General features: G+C 52.6%; 1 protein-coding gene across 2 annotated transcripts in view; it reads left to right on the top strand.

The window, feature by feature from the left end:
• Xxylt1 (xyloside xylosyltransferase 1) overlaps positions 1–17,509 on the top strand; it is a 169,957-nt gene extending 152,448 nt beyond the window's left edge. The window contains exons 4-5 of one of the 2 annotated variants that reach the window (XM_063224289.1): positions 13,126–13,320; positions 14,186–17,509. In XM_063224289.1, coding sequence (XP_063080359.1) covers positions 13,126–13,320; positions 14,186–14,207 — 217 coding nt within the window. In that variant the 3' untranslated portion in view covers positions 14,208–17,509. Of the gene's footprint in view, positions 1–13,125; positions 13,439–14,185 lie in introns of those variants that run through there. The other variant, XM_063224288.1, reaches the window with a different exon arrangement.
• Positions 17,510–17,855: the final 346 nt, after the last annotated feature.

The raw sequence follows: 17,855 nt of genomic DNA, 5'->3' as shown, positions 1-17,855 counted from the left end.
GCACTCTGTCACTGAGCTACACCCCTGCCCCTCGTTTTGGAGGTTTTGTGTGTTTAATTTGGAGATGGGGGGGGGCTGGGGATTTAGCTCAGCGGCATAAACGCCTGCCTTGCAAGCAGGCAGTCATGAGTTCGATCCCCGGGACCGATAAAAAGGAAAAAGACAAAAAAAAAAAAAAAAACAAAAAACTAATTTGGAGATGGGGTCTCGGTAAGTTACCTCCACCTCCCGAGCAGCTAGGGATACAGCACATGCTGCCACACCTAGTTTTGCCCCCGCCCCTGTAATTCTGCTCTGCCTGAATGCCACCAGCCTGGGCTACCTATGGGCTCAGTGGGAAGGTGCCAGGCTTCAGGTCTCAGTGCCATAAAAACAAACAAAATCCCCACACCGGTCATGCACTGGCTGCCAGCTGCTACCCCAGGGCCCAGGTCACCCCTGCCACACAACCACAGATGGGTACCCCTGTGCCCCTGCCACACACTCTCCCAGCAGCACCCAAGCTTCCCTGTTGCTGCTCCTGGCCCTGGTCGTGGCTCACAAGGTAGACAGACACTTTCGTTTCTGACCCCCTAGTGCCACTTGTCTGCAGCGTAGCAGCCTCTGGCCACCCTCACCCCACATGTCCTGCTTTCTCCACATGCTGTGTGCTCATGTCTCCACGTGCAGGGACTCGTGGGTTCCGATCACACGGGGAGCTCCAGGGCACATGGACCCTAGTCACAGCTGCCAGCGGGACCCACACGCCAGCTCCTGGGGGGCGGGGCCCGGGCTCACCCACATGGGTGTCCTGACGCCCCTCCCCAACACATTCAGAGTCTGCAAAACATCCAGCAGCGCTGACCGTTCCCAGGGCCAGAGTGGCTTTGCTGGGGCACAGCTGAAGGGCCAGCACTTCTATATTTGCCGTTTGTTCTGGCTGGGAGGCAGGTGATCCTCTTCTGTCCAGGCAACAGATGTGGCAGGACTGTCGCTAATCTTCCAAGGTTAAGTGAACACACACTTAGGAAAATGTAAGTGTGTGGTCAGGGCCAGGGGCTTCCCGGTGGATTTGGATCCGTCTCCACTGCCCCGCCTGCTGGGGATCAGCCGCCTGTCTAACCAGGAAGCCAGGGCAGCTCCCTTCACACACACACACACACACACACACACACACACACACACACACACACCCGTGCTGCCTTCCCCAGCATCGCTGCCACCCCATGTGCCAGAGCTCCAGAGCCCGGGCAGCAGGGGAGGGGGCTTCTGTAGGGAGCTCCGTTTTGGAAGCAAGGAGATAGCTGACCTCTGCTGGGTGGGGGCGCTCTGCCCATCAAGCTCTGGGCAGCACTTGGACTTCGAGGCTTCTCGAACTGGCCCTGCTCCAACTTGCTGTGTCAGCAGAGCAATTTACTCCCATCTCTGGGCCTCATTTGCCTCCTTTAGAATAGAAAAGAGTTGAGCAGAGTCTGTAGTTCAAGGCCTGGGGATGTAAACCTGTTTTTCTTTCTTTCTTTTTTACTCTTTTGGTGTTTTGACCTAGGTTCTTGCTACATAGCCCACTTGTGGCAATCCTCCTGCCTCGGTGTCCCAAGTTGGGACTTAAAGTGTGTGCAGCACCATCCGTGGATGTGCCCTGATGCCTCTTGGGCACAGAGCCCTGCCTAGCCCTGCCCAGAGGCCCCTCCTGTCCTCACCTCCTTTCTTCTCTGTCCTCTTCCCGCTCCCCAGTGGAGCCCCAGCTCAAGATGGAACTGGCACCGAGTGCCTCTCCTATGTCATCAGGGCCACCCTGAGCACCTCTCTGCAGCATGGTGGGGGTTTTGGCTGTGGAGGGTTCCCTGTAAGAAGCAGTGGGCTCCATGAGCGATGGTCTACATGACCCTATAGTGTGCGAGAGACTGGGACGTGGCTCTGGGGCCTCTGACTGCAGGCCCTGTGTCCCCCACACAGACCATGGGAGAAGGCAGGAGAAGCATCAGAGCCTGCTTTAAGAGAGTCATACCAAGCATGGTGGCATGTGTCTGTAATCCCACCACCCAGGAGGCTGAGGCAGGAGGATCAAGTTCAAGGTCGGCCAGGGCTACATAGTGACTTCAAGGCCAGCCTGCACTACATAGGCAGACCTTGTCTCAAAAACTAAAATATAGAATAGATTAGAATAGAATAGAGGAAAAATGCCCCACAGTCTCTCTGATGCTTGGAGCTGAACCGAGAGGCCAAGTTATGGAGGAGATGCCCATGAGCAATAACTGCTTTAACTCAGGCTTTCTAAGTGCAGCCGGAGCCCAGCAGAGGATGGAGCCCTGCCTGCTATGGGAAGAGGGTCCCAGCAGACCCAGATGAGCAAATTAGTGCCACCGCCCACCTGTTCCCCTATGCGTGTTGGTGGAGTAAGCTCATTAATCACCAACCTCAGCAGCTTTGCAGTTCAGGATTTCTGCCCCACCAGTGAACTGCCTCGAAGAACAAGACCCTCTCTGACACGTGCAGCTGGCAGTGTGGGCCCCCAGTCAGGACTCCCTGGAGCAATGTCCCCAGTGCAATTGTTTCCCAAGTAAATGCTATTTCCTTTGACCTTGGTGTCTGTCTTCTCTGGATAACAGAGAGACACAAAAGAATGTAGAGGTTTCAGAGAAGCCGAGGGAAGAATGTGGTTCGAGAAGGAAGAAGTGCTTAACTGAACACTGTGGGTCCTGGAAATAAAGTGGGATGGAAATTACCCTGCAGCTGTGAATGCAGGAAAATTCAAGATGTGAGCCAGCATGGTGGTGTTTGCTTGTAATCTTAGTAATTCTAGTACCCAGGAGGCTGAGGCAGGAGAACTGCTGAGTAATTGAGGCTATATAGTGAGTTCAGTCAATCTGGACTACATGCTGACACCCTGTCTTAGTTACTTTTTACTCGTTGCGGAGACAAAATACCTGAAGCCCAAGTTGGGAAAGGAAAGGTTTATTTCTTACAGTTTTTGGAGGTTTCAGTCCACACTCAGTTGGCTCCAAGGCAGGCAGGCATGGCTGGGACGCAGTTCATGGCAGCTGCAAACAGCAAGCAGGAACCAGCAAAGAGCAAGACACACCTTCTTCCTGCCATTACGTCACATCCTGGCTCCACCCCTATGTGGTGTAGCACTGACACCATCAATCCAAGCACTAGACAAGGAACCAATTACAAATGCACAATGTAAACTCATGAGGCCTGGGGGACAGACATAAACCATGACACACCCTGTCTCAAAAACAACCAAAAAACGAACTAAAGGTGTCATTTTTTTTTTTTTTTGGTACCAGGGATTGAACTCATGACCTCACATTCACCAGCCTGCTGAGCTAAATCCCCAGCTGAAAGGTGTCATTTTAACCACGACCTTTAGGCAGAGCCAAATCAGATGGGTCTTCTCCCCCAGGACAGATTGACAGAGACTGAATGCCACCAAGAGGAAGAAACTTCCTGGCTTTGCCCATTTGTGTTCAGTACTACAATCAGCTTATGCTGGCCTGGGAGATCTGATGGTTCCTCTTTCTGAATCTTTTGTGACCCTGTTGTCAAATACAGTCACTAAAAATAAATCATACATTATGTTTATATCTCAATGTCCCCCGAGAGTCTCATGCTTTCAAAGGCAGGGCTTTGGGAATGTGATCAGGTTATTCGGGTTTGGAGCTGACTTGCTGTTAGAAGGCAGGGCCTAGGGCAGGACCTGGGAGGGTGCATCTTCCTTCCCAATGCTCCCTTCTGTCTGTGCTTCTGGGTCTCCATGAGGGGAGCAGCTCTCCTCCGCCAGACCCCTCCACCATGCCCTGCTGCCTTGGAACCAACTATGGACTGAAACTGTGAGCCGAAATAAACCTCTCCTCCTTCAGGTTGCAGGTGTCAGGTATTTTGTCCCGCAAAAGAAACGTGACTAAGACATATAAACTTTTAATGAAATAAATTACCTGTAAAACAAAGACAGTCAATACTCAAAACTCACCAACTGGTAGTTATTTTGCTGTATGTAACCTTTGAGGTTGTTGGGGTGGTCAGAATACTGTGGGAAAATTTGCTGTGTGGCTCCTCTTCCAACACCAGATGGTAGCCCCACATTGGTAACAAGGTGAATCATGGGGATAGTGACACCCTAGAAACTAGCATGCACCACAAGCAAGAGCTTTTGATTCCAGCAGATGGTGATCACGCACACGTCAGGGTTCCTGGGCTCATGCAGCCCTGGGCTTTCTTCTCTCACGTGTACAGATGAATGGATCACTGTATGTGACACAACCAGAGACCATCACAGAGACAGAAGACAAACTCCAGGGCCCTTCGCCTGTTACTTATTAAAAGCAGGATTGATAATGCCTGTTGCGTTTTCTTCTGAGGCAGTCAGGAGCTTAAAAGTGGTTTTTGCTAAACTCAATAAGACCTCACTTGAGCCTAGAGACGCCTAATACATAACTGAAAGCAGAGCTGAGCTGGTGCTTGTGTTGACTCTGCCTCCTGCATCTCCTTAAGACTTAAGCTCAGATCCCTGCTGGCTTTGCATAGGTGGGCGTGGGGTCTCTTATGTGAGCCAAAAGATCAACCATGTAAAGAGCAAAGACAGGTAACAGGGAGATTGGTCTTCTGCAGATGGGAAGGGGACCGAGAGATGGAAGGAGAGGGAAGGGAGGGGTGGAAAGAGAAGGAAAGAGTTAGGACATGTTATGTACACGCACTCACTCCCCACAAGGAGTGTAATTATTATATACTGCAAGCATGGACTAATAAAAATGAAATTCTTTAAATGATGTAGGGAGTATCTGTCTAAAAGCTAGCAGTACAAAGTTAATCAGTCCTAAATTTACATAATCCTTACCTCAGTCCCCTTCAGGACAGAGGACATCAGGGTAAGAGACTTGACCTGAGCTAATTGTTTTGTTTTTGTTATTGTTTTTTTTGTCTTTTATTGGTACCAGGGATCGAACTCACGACTGCCTGCTTATAAGGCAGGTGCTTATGCGGCTGAGCTAAATCCCCAGCCCCCAACCCAAGCTAATTGTTAAAAGCCGATCTCCTTCTTTTGTGAACAGGCCAGCCTGTCCCCTCCTGCAGAGCTGTGCTCCCTTAGCTCCTGAAGCTCGTCTCTATTCTAACTCTGCTTAGTAAGTTTGCCCATGCTTCTCACTGACATGTCCTGAAATTTTTCTTCAAAAATGAGTTAAGGAACCTACTCCATGGAGCAAGTTGAGATCCACATCATTTAGAGGACCTCCTTAGGCCCAATCCATTGATGAACAGATGCATGGATGGATAGATGGATGGATGGATAGATGGGATGCATGGGTGGATGCATGGATGGATGTGTGCATGACAGATAGATGGAATGCATGGGCGGATGTTTGCATAGTTGGTGACTTCTCTTTATAATAGTTAGCTGACAGGCATTATCAACCCTGTCACTGTCACCTGCCATGGGAGGGAAACAGCTCCCTTGAAGACATGGACCCACGCACCCACCTCCACACAGCTGGGATAAGAACAGAATTCCTATAGAGGAAAGGTTTACCTTTCTCTTCTTCACCCTGGTAGGTGGTTTTGGTGCCAAGCTGTCCTGGCTCCATTTCTTTGCCCACCCACACCTTCGCCAACACATGGTCCCTATGTCCGTGAAGCTTTGCTGGCATCCCAGCTGAGGGAGGTGCAGGCCCACACAGGGACAGTGAGACCAGACAGTGGCAGTAGGGATGTGGGGCTGCTTCCAATGGAGCAAAGAGTTGGGGACCCTTCCTGTTCAAACAGCTGTTGGGGAGCCGCACCATTTCCTGGCCCCCCAGGACGGTGGAGGGCTGGGTTCTAACCACCTTGCTTCTAGTTCCCTGGGCAGCCCCAAGTTCAGTGATAACCACAGGCTTCCCACAGTCACCCCAGGGCCAGCAGCCAGGGCTCCTGAGTCATACAGGGACACAGCCAGTGTCCTCAAGGTCCCTGTGGGAAGAAAGCACATGCGTGTCTCTAATACTAGGCCAGCTGTGACAAGGGCCAGGGGAGAGAAGGGGAAGGGAGAAGGGGCCTGGGGGAGACGTGAACCGGAGGCCCCGGGTGGAAGCTGGGGTGTCCAGATTTTCCGTGAGCCTGAGTGTGGGTTGGGTGGCAAGGGTGGGAAGCCATCTGTGGGCCACTGAGCAGCTGTGACCAGTGCTTCTCCTGAGGCCAGAGCCAAAATGGCCCTCCCAGGGCAGCTGGCCTGGTGACCAAGTGAAAACGCTAATGGCAGGGAGGTTACAAGGGGAAGCTTCAGATCACTTCCAAAACGGGAAGCAACATGAACTCAGGGCACCCTGTACGGCTCAGGAGCCCCGGCTGCTGGCTCTGGGATGACTGTGGGAAGCCTGGGTTAGACACCCTTCCATGAAGGTCACAGGTATTTGTGGGACCTGCTCCTGGTCCCCTTTCTCTGCACATTGGCACTGAGGCTGGCCCTTATGTGTGTGGGCAGCACAAGTGACAGGGACTGTGCTGGATGGGAGTTTCACTCTGGCTTAGGGAGGTCAGCCCCCACCTTCTGCTGACTCCTCCTCTCCGAGCTTCCTCTGTGTGACAAGGACCCCAGACAGTATCGGGCACTGAACATAGTGATGGACTTAACGTTCCCAGCACAGGCCTGCACATGGAGGGGGCTCAGCAGGCAACGGTGACAAGGAAGGTGATGGTGAAGAACTGCGACAGAGGTCCTGCCAGTTATCTCGGGTCACTTCTCCTGGAAGCTGACCTCAAAACAGAGCAGTGTACAGGGCAGGAACAAAAGACTCTGGGGGACGGAAGGGTATAAGGAGTAAGCAGAGCCTCAATCACCTTGGGGTCCACGGCTGGGATGAGAGAGGCTCCCAAGATTGTCCTAGGCCATGGTCAGCTGGGTCTTGATGGGACAGGTGCACTGCCCACCTGCTGCGGGCTGGCAGGAGGGGAGAACTTGCGCCCAAGGGCTTCCTGTGGCCAGGCCAGTGCTGAGGGCTGAGGGCAGAGGCTGACTTCCTGCAGCACCGTCCTGGCCTCCAGCACAGAAGTCCCCAGGAGTGATGGGCTCCACCCTCGAGCCCCCTGGAAGGGTGAACAAAGACTGAGGTACCCCAACCCCCAAGGCTCCTGACCCATGGGTCCAGGATGGGCCTGAGGCTGTGTGTCTCCCCCAGGAGGTACAGTGCTTCTGGGGACTTGAAGTGACAAACACAATTCTGGTCCAAGCCCTCACTTTCCACAAATGACAGAACGTGGCCCCATGGGAGGAAGTGTTGGGGTCACACAGTGGGTCAGAAGCCAGCAGGTCCAGAGGCCAGGCCTGCTCACTTCTGGCCCCAGCACTCAGGTGATGCCCCTTGGCTGTGGAGGACATGGGGACAGGAGGCTGCAGTGGTGCCTTGTGGGTTGGGGACATGCAAGGGCACAGGCTGGGAGAATGAGCCCCAGCCACATGTGTCCCCATGTGGTGGGTCGGGATGCTGGAGTAAGGGTGGGAGAGGCTGAGGGGTGACAGTCACCAGGGTGAAGGAAGGTCCAGCAGCGGGAGGTGCAGGACACCTGTCACCTCCATGTTTGAGGAAGGGGAGATTAGGGGGCTGCACCCCTTCTCTGAGAGGCTTGGGGAAGGAGGGGGTGAAGCGGGCCTTCAGGGCCCTTTCTGTGTCCTTTGGGTGCCACCTGACCTGCCTAGAAAGCCAAGCTTTGGAGCTGCCTTGCTCCCAGGCATCTGGACCTCCGGCAAGGGTCAGCAGGGAGCAGCGGGTGGGGGCTTTCACTGAGGTGACCTCTTTCTCTGTGCCTCTGCCCTTGGATGTGACATGTGGTCCTCCTAGTTTGCCTGTCCTGTGAAAGACAAATACCCACCCACTGCCTATGGTGCCTCGTGCTCCTGCAGAGGAATAACACAAGGTTCACACAGAACCAGGGTCTAAGCAAGAAGCGGGGGTGGGGGCATCGCTCTGTTTCCTCCTTCCAGATCCTGGGCACCGGAATTTAGGAGGGAAGGACAAGGGAGGGGACCAGAAACAAAGGGTGACTTTGGGGGGTTCTGGGGCTCATCTCAGCTTCCCAGCTGAGCAAACAGCAGGGACTGGCAGGTACATGGAGCTCTGTCCCATCGGGGGTTGGCTGGTCACTCCCAGGAGAAAGTGGGGGAACAGCAAGGGACCTATGGGGCACCCAGAGTCCTCTGTAGGTCCCACTCCAAAGAAAAGTGCAGGCACCCCAGACCTGAGCACCCCCCCCCCCGGACCCTGGCACAGCCCTCAGGTCCCAGGCATCACTGTGGTGATGGCTGCAACCCTGTGGTCTGGGAGGGCCACCCATGCCCCAGAGACTTCTACCATGGCACTGGCTCCTGATGAGCAACATTTTAGGAGAGAATTTTACCGGGGATGGTGATGGCCCCTCCCCTTTGCCTGTCACATCAGGAGGCCAGTGACATGAGACCATCCCACCCGGGTGGCGCTAGCCCAAATGCCTTGGTTAAGGCAGACGGGCCTTGCTCCTAGGCATCTAATGCAGGGATGCCCAGTGTCCTTACCACTTTGTGAAGTATCCTTTTTGTTGAACACAGGCCTTTTGCACGTAGCTAAACCCTCAGCCGTTTTTGCATTATTATTTTGAGGCATCTTCTCGCTAAGTCACTAAGCTGCCCGAGCGGGGCTTGATCTTTTGGTCCTCCTGCCTCAGTCTCCCACAGTGCTGGATGACAGGCTGCGCCATCCTACCCAGCTGTAAGTTTTTCTTCATTGGGGGCAATGATTTGAGACTGAATATCCCGCACCCGACTCCCTCTGCCCAATGGTCCTCACGTCTGTTTCTCACCTGATCCTGCCGGTGGGCCAGTGGCTATTGACCAGCCTTCACCAGAAGGAGGAGCTTTTCTTCCCTGGCCTCTTTTCTTGCCATCAGTGGCCCTGAGTCCAGGGTGTGGATTTAAATTATGCAGGAACTTTTAAAACTTGCCAGCACCTGCCCCTGATGATCTTGGAGTGGGCTGGGCAGTGCAGGACTTACCCAGAGAGTCAGCCCATGGGCCTCCCAGCTCCAGGTTTGGAAGCATGAATGAGACTGCTCCTCGCCCCCGCCTTCTTGCAAGACAGCTCCCAGGACTGCAGTGTCAGAAGCCTGGGAACCGGCCTTGGGCCTTATCTTCCTCTTCCTGGGGCCTCAGCAGGATGCTAATAACACCTTTCCCACCTTGTGGCTCTGTGTTAGAGTGCACCCAGACTCATGTGCTTAAACAGTGGGGAGGTGGAAGAGGAGTGGCCGGGACCAGAAGGGGTCCCTGCCACCAAGCCTGCTCTCCAGGCCACCTGTGGCTGAGCCCAGCGCCTGCCTCTCATCTGAAAAGTGATTGGCTTAAGATCTCAGAGAGGAAATGCTCATTTTGACTTGATTCTCATTAGTTGTAGGATTACACTTGTGCAGATGAGCAATAAGGAGTACAGATCCATCAAAGACGGCAGGCAGGAGTGGGAGGGGCGAGGGCCTGGGGGCGCGTGGGGCGTGCTGGCAGGGGAGTGAACGGCTTGGGGGCAGAGAAGAGCCTCAGAAAGTCCCACCTGTCACCGATCAGACCTGGCCCCTCTCCTGTGACAAGGGCAGGAGGGCCTTTCTGGCAGGTGTCTTGAAGCAGGACTCCCCAGCCCTCCTCCCCCACCCCCTCAGTCCACAGCTGGTTAGGATCTAGGCATCTGCATTTCCATCCCGAGAGTCTCATAGGACTGTGGACCCCACTATGGGCTGAGCAGCCAAGGAATCTAGGGTGCACTCGCCTTTGAGCCCCTCCCCCTAGCCTCCCCCAAACACTCCCCAGACCCCTTATCCTTCTGGTGCCGGAAAGGTTGGGGCGGCTGTGTGGGGGATTGCACTGCACCACTGTAGGCCAGGCAGGCAACCATGGACCTCTCCCCAGCACCACAACACTCAGCAAACCCTGGCCCAGAGCTGCTGAGAGGCCGGGGCACCTGCTGTCCCCAGGTTCCCATTGCAGGGCTGTCACCAGAGGCCCGGGTGTGGCACTAGGCATATGGGCCACCCCATCTATCAGGAGCCTATTTCGATCTCTATCTCCCTCTCTCAAGGCCCAGGACTCAAGGGATCCAGGCCACCACCCTGGCTATGTGACCTGTGGAGGTGACCCTGCATGTGTCCTCTCTCCGCCAGGGCCATGGTTCTGCAGTTACTCACGGGCCAGACTCCCAGGTGGCTGCTGGGTCGCCATCCCTGGGAGGCCACTCCCTGTGGCCTCATTCTGGGCACAGCGGCAGGCAGTGTGGGTGGGGCTGCAGGCCAATGAGCAGATGTGGATGCCCTCTCTCCCCAGGCGCACCTGCCCCAACCCCCAAAGTGATCGACAGCTGTGTGACTGTGGGTGAGCTGCTTCCCTCTCTTGGTTCCAAATCCCTATCAGTTGAAAAGAGAAATGCCGGCCTTGACCCTTAAAGAGCTGCACAGCTCAGCTGGGTATGGCGGCACACTCCTGTAACCCCAGCTCTTGGGAGACTGAGGCAGGAGGATCTTTGGGAGTCTGAGGCCAGCCTGAGCTGCATAAATAGGCTCCATCTCAAAAAACAAAAAGCCAAACAAAAGTTTACACAGTTTCAACTTGTTGCCTTTGAGCCTGGTGTAGTATTGCTGGGCAGTTCCTCTCCTGAGCCAGAACCCTCTGCCTCCCTCTCCGCAGCACCAGCATCAGTGTGGGACAAGGATTTTTCTTCCTGGCAGGGAGGCAGGATTTCATCTGAATTCTCCTCTAATGGCTCTTCTAACCCCATCAAAAACTGAAATTGCCTGTCACCCAGCCTGGGGGAATGCTGAGAGGTTTAATAAAATAATATTAGCAAAATAGTCTGACCATGAAGCCAGATCCTTTGTTTCTTTTGTTTTTTCTTTTGATTTCTGTTTTGGGGGCAGGGTCCCCCTAATGTGGCTCAGGTTAGCCTTGAACTCATTGTGATCCTCCTGCTTCAGCCTCCTGAGTGAAGAGATTATGGCCGTGGATCACCATGCCTGGCTGCCAGATTTTTCTTTCACCTTTCTAGATTCCTTGTGTCCTCCACAGGAATCCCCTGGGCCTGCAGCCTCGGGGCCCCACCCTGGCTGCAGGACCCCTCACCCTCCCATGTTGGTGCCCCCCCATGCTGTGGTGGGGGATCTCTTTGTGCCCCGCACTCCTGGGTCACCAGCTCTGGGCAGTAGGGATTCCTGGCCTCCTTCCTGGCAGCGCCTGTCGCTGGCCTGGAGAAGGTCACACGTAGACACAGAGCTTTCCCTTTGCAGCCGCCCGTCCTTCACCTGGCAACTTTTACAGTTTTGGTGGTTTGCCGAGACTGCTGTTGTTTGCTTTAAAAGTCTTATTGTGTAGCCCAGGCTGGCCTCTAACTCATGGCGATCCTCCTGCCTCAGCCTCTGGAGTGCCGAAATGACTTGGCTGGCCTAGCTGGCAATTTGTCCCAACCTAGGCGTGTCCTGCAAAAACCATGAAAACAGAACAGAAAGCACACGAAAGGGCTACACTGGCAAACCAGATCCACACTTCCACACCCAGAACACCCGGCATCCTCATGGCGCAGTGAGAGAGGCTGAGCTCGATCAGACTGCGGTGCCTGGGGCGGTCTCTTGCTCCTTGAGTCATGGCATTGTTTAGCATTAGGAATGGCTATCACTACCAGAGAAATTCCTAATAACCAATGGTTTAAATGGATGAAAATCTGTTTCTTTGCATGGAAGAATTATTAGAAGGTAGGTGGGCCAATAGGGCAGCTCCATGGCCTGCTGTGCACTGATGACCCAAGCTCAGGAAGCCATGAGCCCGTCCTGGAGGAGAGTGTGATGGAGCCCTGTACCCAGAGATGCCTGTGGGAAACTCCGTGAAGGTTCCCAGCCAGTGCCCCCTGGACACACAGCATCTGTCTGCTTAGTTGCTTTTCTAAATATAGCTTCATTTCCAGCCTTATTTCACAGCCCAAAAAGGCTGCTCTGTTCCAGCCATAATATAGATGTTCTGGCTACTAGAAAGTAACAAAAAGAAAGGAGAAAGACACATTCCCTCCCTTTTAGAAAGGACAACTTAAAGAGTCTTTTCCTTGCTCCTCAGGCTGGAGCTCAGAAGGTAGCCATGCCTCTTGCTTTACACGTGTCCAGGGCTTGGGCCATCTCTGCTGCTGAGGACTCCAGAAGTTGACCCACCGAAGCAGCAGTGGGATCCCCTCTGTCTCCCTGGGCAGGTCCTGGCTTCCCTATGTCCCTTCTTGAGATGCCTGTGAAAGGACTCTGGTGTGTCCCAGACATGCTGGCAGAGGCCTAACAGTCCCTAAAGGCCACCCTGTGCCCTCCCTGCATCCCTGCCCACAGCTCTGTACATTCTCGGGGTGGTCATCCTGCCAGAGAGGCTTCCCAGCAGCTGTAGCTTTGCCTAGGTCAGCCCTCCTTGAATATTTTGCTGACCGTGGGCAGCTTACGGCCCTTCTGGAAGAGGGGTACAGCAAGCACAAGTGTCCTTACAGGGCATCACACTGTCCAACTGGGGAACCCAGACTGTGTCTTCCTGTTCCACTCCTTGGTGAGCACGTCCTGGGTCTCCCAGGTGACCAGAGCCCACATCTGCCAACCCTTACCAGGCATCTGCTGCCACCCACTAACTGGGCTGCTCCACCACGTGGACGCTTGCCTGTGACATGGTGAGGACTCTGGCCCGGGGCCAGGCTGTCCCTGCATCATGCTGCAGTGGCCAGATGAGAGGCCGAGGTGCTGGCAGAGATGCTGGGCACAGGTTGGGGGTGGCATCAGGGGGCCTGGGCACAGTTGTGTCCTGGTGTGCTGTGGTCTCCCCAAGTGTCAGCAGACCTAGGCAGAGACCTGTGGGGAAAGATCTGTTCCCTCTCACAGGTCCTGGTGGCCCAGAGGTGGGATGGGGGCTGCTGGTCTCTGTGAGTCAGGTCCTTTGTTTACCTGCCACGCCTGGCGGTGGACACAAGCATCCCCAGCCCTTGGTAGAGCTCTGGTTGCAAGAGGAGAGGTGACTGAGCCGATGTCACCTGGCCACTGTCCTCTTTCATCTGGACTCAAGAGCAGGATGTGAGGTCACTTCCGAGGCCTTGGTGGACTGAGAGCCTTCAGTCTCATCCAAGCACCTCTTCTCATTCCCTGTGTTCACAGGAGGGGACAGAAGTCCACAGAAGGGAACGGACACATCCCAGGGCAGAGATATGGGGCAGCCCCAGGCTACCTTGTCCCTTCCCCGGAACCTCGCCTGTGTACCCCGTTCCTGCCCCAGGTGTGGAAGCAGCAACTCCAAAGAGGGCGGAACTCTGGGGATGACGTGTTGACACCGTGGCAAAGCAGGAGACAGAGGTACTTCCCAGGCGTGGCCACGCGGAGCCTGCCCCTAAAGCTGAATGTACCATTTTCAGGCACTTTTACATTTATGGAAATCTTTAAATTAGCCAATAAATAAAAGATGCTGGGGGCTGCAATGGCCTTTGGGGGCCTCCTGGTTCCATTGGGAGCCCCACTTCCTGGCAGGGTCTGATAAGGGCTTTGTTGGAACTTCAGGGGGCCGGGGAGAAGTCGTGGGAGGAAGACAGGGCATAGCCCTGTACAGGCTTCTGGGAGACCCTATCTTTCTCTGCCACCTGTGCGTCCGGGGGAAATTCCAGGCTGTCCGGAGCCCCTGGGAGCTTTGCGGAGCCCTGCCCTTCCACCTGCGCGGCCCTAGTCCTAGCAGGAAGGGAAAGTAAATAAATCTGAGCCCGCTGGATGGCAGGCAGAGCAGTTATCTGCGGGCAGGAAGCTTCCTGAGGAAAATGCGGGGCCCTGGGAGGAGGATGTACAGGGTCAGCCCTGACTGCCACTCCATCGCCCTGCACCCGGCCTCACCATGAGCAGCACTGTGGTCACGCTGGGCCAGAGTCCAGCTGAGACACTTGTCACATCCTGAGTAAGTCTTTGTCCTTTGGATTCTGAGGAACAGTGGTGGCCCAGGAACTCTCTCCTGGAAGCCAGGGGCCTCTGGGCAAAGTCCCTTTCTGGTAAGAAGTCATGGGTTTCTCTGCGGGGTATCATAATCCCAGCACTAGGAAGGCTGAGGCAGGAGTATCACTGTGACACTGCGGTCAGTCTCACAGAGTGAGACCCTGTCTGTAGAAACCAAGAGAGAAAAAAGTTACAGGTTTTCTTTAAGGTCCACATACTACATGTCTACCTTGTTGTCTCAAAGGCACCGGACACTCGTCTCATAGACAGTGGACTTCACTGTGTCCCCTGGCCGTCTCCCCAGCCTTCTTTCTGCTGTGTGTCTAGGACAGCTGCTGTAACAAAGTGCCTTAAAGAAGGTAAACCCCCTCATCAGGTCCTGTATTTTTCCTTAATTGTATGTGAAGAACATATATTAACAAATGACACATACGTATGAATCGAACAGAGCCTACTGTGCGTTCCTCCTTTAAGAAGTCCTTATTTTTGAGGCCCTACCTCAGGTATTGCATGCATGCATGCGAATGCAATTTATTGTATTATATATTTGTCCACTACGTATGGGTGTGCACTAGAATTGACCCTAGTACTGCATGAGCCTCTGGAAAAAATGTCAGTGTTTAAACATAAGGATTACAGACTATATCTGCTGTAAACCCATAACCGGCCATCAGGCTTTCCCAGAACTGATCAGTTTTACTTTTCCCATCTATTTTGTTATTTGGATGAGCCCTCGCCTGCAGGACTTCACGATTGCATTCTTGGTGGGGGTTTGGGAAACACACATAACGCCCTTCACTCCTTCTCCTCTTTCTCTCCCTGCACACCATCTCCTGGCCCCCTGCCTGTCTTCAAAAGACCTGTCTCCCTGCTTCCTATAATCTTTTATTTTAAGGAGGAAGAGTTTTAAAGACCAGAAATTTCCTGCTTGCAGTTCCCACAGGCTGTATCCGAAGCCCCAGCTCAAGGCACCGGCCACCATTCGGCTGCGGCCTCAGGACGGGCCTTGGTCCCCAGTTACCAGGCGAGCTGTTGGATCCTGAGCTGGCAGCTTGGTGAGGCAGCGCTTCTATTTTCTGAAGCTGCCAGCTGGGGCGGGGGCACTTAGAGCAATAGATGACGGACACACCAGGCTGTGGAATACGGTGAAACAGCTAACACAGCGGATAGAGCTGGTGCTGCAAAAAGGGAAGATTTCAAGATGTTTCGTTAAGAGAAAAAGAATTGCAGAAAAACACCTATTTATATAAGAAGCGGGGTAACAGATGTGCTGAACATTTAAATGAAAAATTTCATTATAGTAGAAGAAACATTGCTGTAAAAAAAAAAAAAAAAGAAAGAAAGAAACACTGCCATTAACGCCCCTTAAAATACTTCCCTTCTGATACACTTCCTGCTTGTTCTTGTCACCTTCTGAAGCGATGCTGGAAGCCCTCTGCTGTGAGTGTCTTTGTGAGGGACATTAAGAATCATGGTCACTGTGCTGCTGAGCGCCCTCCGTCAGAAAGACGGCTCCTAAAAACAAGACGCCGTGTCCTTGATGTAGGGGAACTAGACTGCCGGCCTACTATGTCCAGTAAGAGTCATGTTCTCTAAAATCGAAGAAGGAATTTTAGGAACAACGGAGGTTAAGAGCAGAGTGTATTTACTGAGAGAAGAAAGCTTCTGTCTGAGAGAGACAGAAGGGGTCCCGAGACGGTTGTCAGGGACTCTTGTCTTTTCCAGTGACTTTTATAGAGCAAAACCTTGGGTTCAAGGAGGGGGAAGACTGGGAACTCAGAAAGCAGGTGGGCATAAGGTGGGACAAAACTATAGTTAGCCAATAAGATCAATAGTTCAGGTAAAATTGATTGCATTAGGGACAAATGGAAAAGCAAGTCACCTGGGAAGCTGGCATTCTTAGAGCTGTGACCTTTTCCCTAGGGGGATGGGATAGTGACTCCAGGCTGATAGAGAACTAATTAGAATATCAGTCTTTAGGATGTGGATGCATTTGTATGACCTTTGTCTTGAGGCCTGGCCCACAGCAGGAGGTGTCTGCCTCCCTGCAGTTGTAAGGTATCTGCTCTGGCTCCTTTGAGAACCCATCCCTGTCTCACTGCCTATGATATTTCTAACTAACTCGGTTGCCTGCAGTATCTGCACCCACTTCAGCCACGGATCTGGCACTGTGTGACTTCTGGCTCTTCCCCAGAACCAAAGAGACACCGAAAGGTCCACGTTTTGAACTGCTTTGGGATGTAGAGGTGGCCGTGGCAGCAAAACTAAAGACACTCAGGAAAAAAGTCTTCCAGCACCACTGCAGGAAGTAGCAAGAACATGGGGTAAAGTGCTCTGAGCCAGGTGGGAGGACTCTGAGAGGGGTCCAGGGCAATGTCCTTCTGCTAGAATACATTTTTAAAATTTATACATTTACCAATCTTCCCATCACACCTCAGAGCTGCACCTCTTTTGTGTGGAATATCATCACCACTCACTGTGCATTTGATGTCTTTATGTGTACATGTAATTACTCATTACAATTCTACATATTTTTTTTTTTCGTTTTTATCGGTACCGGGGATCGAACTCACGACTGCCTGCTTGCAAGGCAGGTGCTTATGCCGCTGAGCTAAATCCCCAGCCCCTACAATTCCATATATCTTTATCAGTTTGTTTCTCAGTGAGGAAGTCAGAGAAGTATACAAAAGAGGATTTTAATGTTTCATTCAGTATTGTTGTAGTCAGGGGTTGTGCAGAGAACAGTTAAAGTCAGGACATGGAGTTTATAATATTATTTACGATGGTCACCCAGAGTTAACACAAGAAAATGCAGGAAATCTGTCCATAGCACCAAAGACATAGAATATTTAGCCAAGGGCCTGGATCCCACAGCCATGTCCCACACGAGTCCAGATGAAGACCCAGAACCCGAGTCAATGCCTCCCACGAGTCCATCTGGAGGTCCAGAGCCCACAACAAGGACTCACACCAGTCTCTTTTACAGCACAGATCTGTGCTGGGAAGGCCCAATGGTCAGTGGTGGAAGCCAGAAAGTCTATGCCAGCAGGGTGAAGGAGCTGTGCTGATAGATTGAGGGTTCTATGCTGGAGCCGAGAAGTCACACTCCCAACAAAGACCAGTCTGTCCTGAAAAGCACCACAGCCATCCTCAGTGACATGGAGGCCCCGAGCTCCTCTGACAACAAGCACTGTCAAGGACATGCCAGGAAGCCAGCGTGACGAGTTCATCCTGGAGACCAAGCAGCACACGTCTTCCCCTCTGGAGCCAGGAAGCAATGCTTGATGTGAGGACCAGAGCCTCTCCAGGAGAACCAACAGCTCAGACAGCAACTCGTGGGAACCCACAAGGCCTCCACGCCTCAACTCCTCCTTCTCCACATCTCTATTTATACAATTTTCCTCGGGTGGAACATCTATGCTCAGCAACATGCTGATTTAATTCTGCTGGCGTTAAGTTGACCACCAGTTCTTAATCTATAACAAATATATATGTGATATATATATTTAAAAATTTTAGCATGATGTGTCCATCTATTACTTATATACAATAAAAATTTCTTCTTTAACAGTTTCTTTTAGAAATTCTTTTTTAAAAGTTCTTTAAATCTAATCACTGAGGTCTCTGTCAACTCTGATGTTTTACACCCTATTATACAGTCATTTCCATGAAAATTAAAATAATGACATAACACTTATTACCTCTTAAGGATGAACATCAGAGGTTTGATGTGGGGGAAGTGGATACTCTCGCACCTGGCTGCTGGGAGAAGAAAGTGACCATCAATTGGAAGAGAAAAGGCAGTGTCACCTAAAGCAAAAAATACAAACATCACAGCCTTGGTGGCCCAGTATTCCCACTCAAAAATACTCATTTCTTTATATGGAGGGGGCCGGTTTATTTAAATGCCATCA

Source organism: Cavia porcellus, unplaced genomic scaffold (assembly GCF_034190915.1).
Source record: "Cavia porcellus strain 051 isolate PalLab524CR breed Dunkin Hartley unplaced genomic scaffold, mCavPor4.1 scaffold_14, whole genome shotgun sequence".
Taxonomy (NCBI): Eukaryota; Metazoa; Chordata; class Mammalia; order Rodentia; family Caviidae; genus Cavia; species Cavia porcellus.
The sequence above is the reverse complement of the archived record's forward strand: the minus strand, read 5'-3'. Positions and strand labels throughout refer to the sequence as shown.